General features: G+C 31.4%; 1 protein-coding gene across 1 annotated transcript in view; it reads left to right on the top strand.

The window, feature by feature from the left end:
- The first annotated feature begins 1,151 nt into the window (after positions 1–1,151).
- The window catches only part of LOC109582505 (uncharacterized), an 18,062-nt gene continuing 12,546 nt past the window's right edge, over positions 1,152–6,667 (top strand). The window contains exons 1-17 of the mRNA XM_019997237.1: positions 1,152–1,284; positions 1,341–1,396; positions 1,447–1,565; positions 2,196–2,346; positions 2,430–2,783; positions 2,856–2,972; positions 3,045–3,189; positions 3,238–3,427; positions 3,478–3,606; positions 3,674–3,734; positions 3,788–3,852; positions 3,902–4,058; positions 4,111–4,255; positions 4,304–4,419; positions 4,468–4,669; positions 4,723–4,777; positions 4,829–4,875. Of these exons, the coding sequence (XP_019852796.1) occupies positions 2,205–2,346; positions 2,430–2,783; positions 2,856–2,972; positions 3,045–3,189; positions 3,238–3,427; positions 3,478–3,606; positions 3,674–3,734; positions 3,788–3,852; positions 3,902–4,058; positions 4,111–4,255; positions 4,304–4,419; positions 4,468–4,669; positions 4,723–4,777; positions 4,829–4,875 (1,925 nt within the window). The 5' untranslated portion in view covers positions 1,152–1,284; positions 1,341–1,396; positions 1,447–1,565; positions 2,196–2,204. The remainder of the gene's footprint in view (positions 1,285–1,340; positions 1,397–1,446; positions 1,566–2,195; positions 2,347–2,429; positions 2,784–2,855; positions 2,973–3,044; positions 3,190–3,237; positions 3,428–3,477; positions 3,607–3,673; positions 3,735–3,787; positions 3,853–3,901; positions 4,059–4,110; positions 4,256–4,303; positions 4,420–4,467; positions 4,670–4,722; positions 4,778–4,828; positions 4,876–6,667) is intronic.

Here is a 6,667-nt window from a genome sequence, read left to right as displayed (position 1 = left end):
CCACTGTATGGTGTTATGGGTAGTGAAATGAGATCCTTTATTGATCGTCTAGCTGACTGTCTTTCTGTTAGATGGGATCTACACTACAGTGTGACTGTGAATTGGGTTAGAACTAAACTGTCCTTCGCTCTACTTTGAGCAACCAACTTATGTATTCGATGCACTAGATCTAAGTGGAGAGGGATGACTATCGAGGATGGGTTAGGCGTCAACCCATCTCTATTCTCTTATTAAAATAACAATGACTTAATTAACCTATTATTTTCCTACTAACTTAATTTTACCAATTCTAATACTTTATTGTTGATGTTTCTGTTGCCTGTTTGTTTTAATAATAATAATAATAATAATAATAATAATAATAATAATAATAATAATAATAATGGAGATCTGTTGATATGGCAGATGGTTCTACTCTACCTTTAATGATGTCCTAACTTATCCTATCTTTAAAAGTTACTATTATTAATTATTATTCTAATTTTCATTTTAAAACTTAACCAAACCTGACATTAATTTATTTTATTTTATAATTATAATAATAGTGCGGGTAATAGTGATAGTAGTAATAGATCTAATAGTGGTAATGATAATAATAATTGTTATTATTATTATTATTATTATTATTATTATTTTTAATTATTATCATTATTATAATAAAACAAAAATAAGAATAAAGTTGAAATATGTTATGAAATAAGTTAAAGAAAATAAAGAAAATGAAATATTATTATTATTATTACTATTACTATACAATTAAAAATGTAATAATAATAACAATAATAATAAGAGATTTTTGGGAGATGTTATACATATTAAAGAAAACAACGTGTTCCAATACATAGTTACACTCTTATAGTTACACTTTTATGTGTGAGCATACAGTCCATGCACTGCAAGTTTGCTTACTGAATGTTGTCAAGACTCAAGAGTCAAGAGTCAATGTTAATAATGAATTTTTGTAGTGTAATGGGCAGACAAAAAGGGAGTGACACTCAGTAAAAGCATTGCATAGCTACAACTGTCGACAAGCGAAGGGGCGGGGCGAGACTACTGTCGACACTATAATAGTAACCTGGCTACTGTCTCCTCTAGTCTACACATTGGTCTACACGGTCTGATTTCGCCAGTACAGGGTCACGTGATTCATACGTGACTTCTCCGATTATAAACTCGACTGAGCGCTGCTTGCCTGCATCTATGCCTGCATAATAGATTATCTATGCCTGCATGAGATATCTATGTTGCCTGCTACACTCATTTGACTTCTTAGATCTATATCAGGTATGTTGTGAAGTTAGGATTGTATTATTGTTATTATTATTATCAAATATTATTAGTTGATTTAGATAGAAGGCCAGAGTAGACATCTAGCACTTAATTATACGGTGCCACGGTAAGTTCGGCGTGGAGAGAAAACTTTTTATTCGGCATCCTCATTTAAAGTTTAAGAAATTTTTGTTTTCTCTGATCAATAACTCGGACCTTCTTCGAAAGAAATTGGTGTCAATTTACCTAGCTTCTTCTTCCTGTCCAGTTCGTTGGCAACAACCCCGCTTTGCTCGGTAAACTACAAACGTACTGTACTAGCAAAGTAAACATACGTGAGCATATTTTCCTTATAAGGAAAACTATAAAGTTGTGTTATGACAATTTACTATAATTGCATATATGTTGCAATTATAGTTACATACAGTCTTGCTGCCCAGACCCTTTGCCTACAGTCATTGACTGATTTGACTCTAGGCGAAGGGTCTGGGTATAGCGAGAGTTGCATATCATCACGTTATGTGCACTGAAACACTGCATTTTTCCCGCAAGCTGTTTTGGACATAAATTTGTCCTCAACATTATCTTAGATAGTCTACACGTATAGCAGGAAATTTTGGAGTGAGTTAATTTTGGCAGATTGTTAAAAATTTGTGATTGGCGAATTTTAATTTGGTGAATTAATGGCCATGTGCCATTGATCATGCGTATAATGGCTCAAAATAAGCAGATTTTATATTGACAAATGGCTATCAAAATGCCAAATTTGCCGAATTCAAATCTCTCCAAAATTTCCTGCTATACAGTACCTGTGCAATTTGCTAACCACATTTTTTGTGCAGCTGTATACTTAATAATTGATCTATATTTTTTATGTCTCAGTATATAATATGACTATATTTTGTTATTAATTAAAATAATTATAGAAAGGCAAAATGTCCAATGAATTAGAAGAATTTATTATTGAGCATGAGATTGAAGTTACACCATCTGCACTTAAAAAGTTAGATGAGGTGTATGGAGTTACTAAACTGGAGCATCTAGATTTTATGCAAAAAGAAGATCTGATGGAAGCAGGTATATCAGTATAAGTTTTAATGAGGATAACAATGAAAGCTAAAATTTTGTAGGTTTTAACTATAAGTAATGATTTTTTGTAGGTATCAAAGTTGTTCAATGTAGAGCTTTACTCTATCACTATGATCGGTATAAAAAGCGCACATCAGCAACACCTGATGACGTATCTATTTCATTGTCACCATTGCAATTAAGCTACAATGTGATCAAACAAGCACCAAAGTCAAAGAAGCAGTTCCAAATAAAATATGTTCTCTGTATTGATATGTTTATTATTAACCAAGAGGAGCGATGCATATCTGTAAATCCAGAACAGGATACTATGGAATTTTTGATTAGGGAAATTTGCAGCATACATCACCTTGATCAAGAGTTAACCCTAGAGCTATACAATAAAAATGGAATTCCATTAAATGTTAATGAATATACTTCAAATTGTAAGAATATATATAGAGCTATACCAGACCTATAAACTTTAAAAATTAATTTTTGTTATAAAATTTTTACAGTGACACTTAGCAAGTGGGAAGTGCAGCTAAATGATTCATATTATGTTCTTCCACGAAGAAAATCACAACCTTTTTGGGATCCTCCAGCAACAATATTAGATGAGGCTAATGAAAAAGGTATTTTATATTTATAACTTTTTTTACAAAGGATTGTACGTACACTATAACTAATTTTTGATATTTCTATAGGCCAAAGCAAACTAAAGGTTTTGAGTGAGGTTTTTGGGCATTTTACAATAGATGTAAATTTTGATACTCTCACAGTGAAAAAAGTGCTTCAAAAAGCTTCACGTATTTTGAACATACCCTCCTGTTTCTTGACATTACACAAAAAGTTTGTCAATAGTATATTTAAAATGCATTTGACAATTATTCATAATAGTGTATTTGATGATCCCATGAGTGAAGATGATAAAATAGCATTTGATGCTGAGGCATGTGAGCCTGAGGTGATCATACGTTTCAAAGAGCTTCATTCAATTGATACTGATTTTGGGAAACCTAGTTACATACCATTACAAGAACAGACAGAAAAAGGATTGGCTAAATTTTACTCTGTTTTAAAATATTTGGTATGGTATACTTTAAGTTTAATTTATAACTTACTTTCTATAATTACTAGGCATATCAAACTCATTTTTTGTGCCACAAAATAGCTAATGCTGTTTCTAAAATTGCAGATTGTGTTCCGTTAACTGCAGCACTGCATCAATTTAGAAAATTTTCTTCATTTTATCATTTGTCTTATTTAGTAAGGACATCAAATAATTATAAATAATACTTACAATGCTTACAAAAAAAATTTATTATATACATAGGCTATTTTGTTTGAAGGTTTTTATACCTTGTCAAAAGCATTTTTGGCAAATTTTTGCAATGGTATGTAGATTATAGTAAGTAATAATGCAAATTTAATAGATTTTCTATTATAGTTAACGACAATCAAGTTTTTGAATTTTTTGACTACATTTTTGGATACATAATGAAGTACTCAGAGGTATTATAATTCCACAACTTTGAACACATGTCAGTTTCATATGATATAGAATTTATATGATGAGCATACATTGGAATTTGATATAATTGAATTGAGGTGTCCAATTACTAGTAACAAAATAATTGAGCCTGTTACTGTCATCACAGATGCCCCTGTCACGAATCAACTTTCATATGAGAGGAAGGCTGCAGTGAAGCTAATTAAAAGTAAAGATAATAGTAGTGCTACATTGCTTAATCTGCACGACTTTTTATTTAGACAAAGAGGTTTTACCTGAATGTGGTGATTGTATTGAGGAACAGGATCTGATGCCTAATGAGCAACTTCAACACTATCTAATTGCATTTTCATTCAGCAGTCATTTTGCAGAAATTCAGGCCCTAAAAATTTCTTCAGGAAAAATGTATTTTATATTTAGTTGTAAACAACAAATTCAGTTAATTTTTTTAAGGAAAATTAGACCATTGATGTTTCCATGTTCATGGAAAGAATTAAGGGAAAATGTTATAAAAGTAAGAAAGGAAGATTTTTCGGGTAAAACATACTGTTTCACTTGCAATAAAGAAGGTTAAAAATAATTTTGTTATTTGCATTAAATTGTAACAAAATATATAGGTCACCTTTCAGTTTACCTTGGCAATACAAAAACTGCAAAACCACAGCATTTTTTTTATAATCCAATAACATGTGAACAAGATACTTATTCAGAGGATGATTTAGAAGAAATTAAGGAAAAAAGTGTCACTCACAATATTGCTGAGTTTCTTCATCCGAAAGCAAAAGCACTGCTGAAGGACTTTGAATCATCACAAAAAAGGTAATAAACAGAACATATTGAAATGTATTCATTTCGTGATTGCTGTTTTATAGTGCTGAATCTTCGAGTAAAGAAGGCATCACTAGAGAGCCAAAAGAAGCTATTATGGTGCATTACAAAATAAAACATGAACTCTTAAATATTTTTTAAAATTTTTAGGTAGTGCTTGATACAAGTAGTTCCATGAGTGGAGAAATATTTAAAGAGTATTCACTATATGCATATCCATGCAATTATACAATATTCATTATAGATATGCCCCAAATGATAAATACAGACGAATTACTGCAGCTGTTGACTTCTTCACTGCATTTGCAAACAGAACACAAGCTTATGAACTGCCTCATGTTTTGGGTGCCATTTACTTTAATGATACTCCAAAAGAAGTTTTATCACTGTCTAAATCACAGGCAAACTTTGAAGTATGTTGTAATAGACTAAAAGCAAAATAGTATTCATACTATATTCAATAGTCAGCAATTAAAGAGGCCAATAATGAAGTACAGGGCCAAACTGCCTTGTACGATGCTTTAAAAGCAGGAGCAAATTCTCTTTCTGAGTTCACATCACAGTTTCCTTCATGCCATAGGTAAATTAAATTTTGTTGAAATAAAATACTTTGATCTAGGAGAATTCTCTGCCTGACTGATGGAGAAGACAACAGATCTAAAGCTACACCATTTGATGTGTCAGTATTTCTTGCTGTAAGCTCATAGTAATTATGTTATTAAGGGTTGCATTATGGGACCCATACACTTCCTGATATGTTGTGTGTCAAAGCTCTACATATATTATAGTTGATATGCATTTTTAGAAAAAAAAAGTTGTTGTAGATTCTATATTAATAACTTCTGGAGGAAACGCAAACTTGAAAGCAATCTCTCATGCAACAGGTACATTAATTTTATGATTATGAAAAGTATATTTGAGATAATTTAGGTGGGCTATGCTTTTTGCCTAAAAACCGCCGAGAAGGAACACGCATATTTGAAATGGAAACACTATTGTCAATAAGACAAAGGAGTGAAAGGAAACTGCCTTCCCTTTCTAGTCAGGTATTATTATTAGTAGCTGTCTATTATTTTTACTTGTAATAATTAATCACATTCAGGCAGATTTTGATCAAATACAACGAAGAGATTATGATTCAACTGATCCATACTCATTCCCAAGCACCTTTTTTGAGGGAATAGATAAAACTGTAACTTGCTCTGCTAAGAGGTTTGATCTACACATCCTTTTGGTATTATGTACTCATGGTATTATTATAATGACAAATATATACATTTTATAGAATGATAACGCTAGCAACAATAATGAGTGATGAACATTTGAGTCATACATCTAGTAGCAAACAACCTAATGTTCAAAGTGTTATGAGAGAATTAAAGACCTATGTGAGAAATCCTCATCAAGATATAGAAGTATTTCCTGATGAAAAAAAGTAACTAGATATTATCTAATTTGTTGTGCACAAGTTTGACATTTTTGTAGCATTTGCCAGTGGAAAATAATTCTGAGAGGACCATCAGGCACTCCTTATAGTGGAGGTCAGTAATAATTATAGTGGAATAACAGATTTTTAACTGAAATAATTTGTGAAAATTACATGTATATGTAGGAGTTTTCCTTATTTTTGCTAAATTTCCAAAGGAATATCCTCATAAGCCACCTGAGATGAGATTCATTACTCCAGTATGTTTTGTAAAAATGAAAATCATACCATCTTTTTTATACCATTTTATTTTAGATATATCATTGCAACATTAATTCAAATGGACGTATTTGTCATCCTATACTTGGTAGAAATTATTTACCTACCTTGTCAGTCAAAGAAATTTTTGATCACATCTATGGTCTCTTGATGGCCCCAGAACCTGATGATCCTTTAGACAGGTGAGGAACTTAAATTTTATATTGATGGCACTAACTTCTCTTGTTTTACAAAGTGTACTTGCTGAAGAGTTTCATACCGAAAAGGATGAATACATGAGGAAG

This window comes from Amphimedon queenslandica, unplaced genomic scaffold (genome assembly GCF_000090795.2).
Source record: "Amphimedon queenslandica unplaced genomic scaffold, v1.1 AMPQUscaffold_13379, whole genome shotgun sequence".
Classification (NCBI taxonomy): domain Eukaryota; kingdom Metazoa; phylum Porifera; class Demospongiae; order Haplosclerida; family Niphatidae; genus Amphimedon; species Amphimedon queenslandica.
This window is presented reverse-complemented; position numbering and strand designations above follow the sequence as displayed.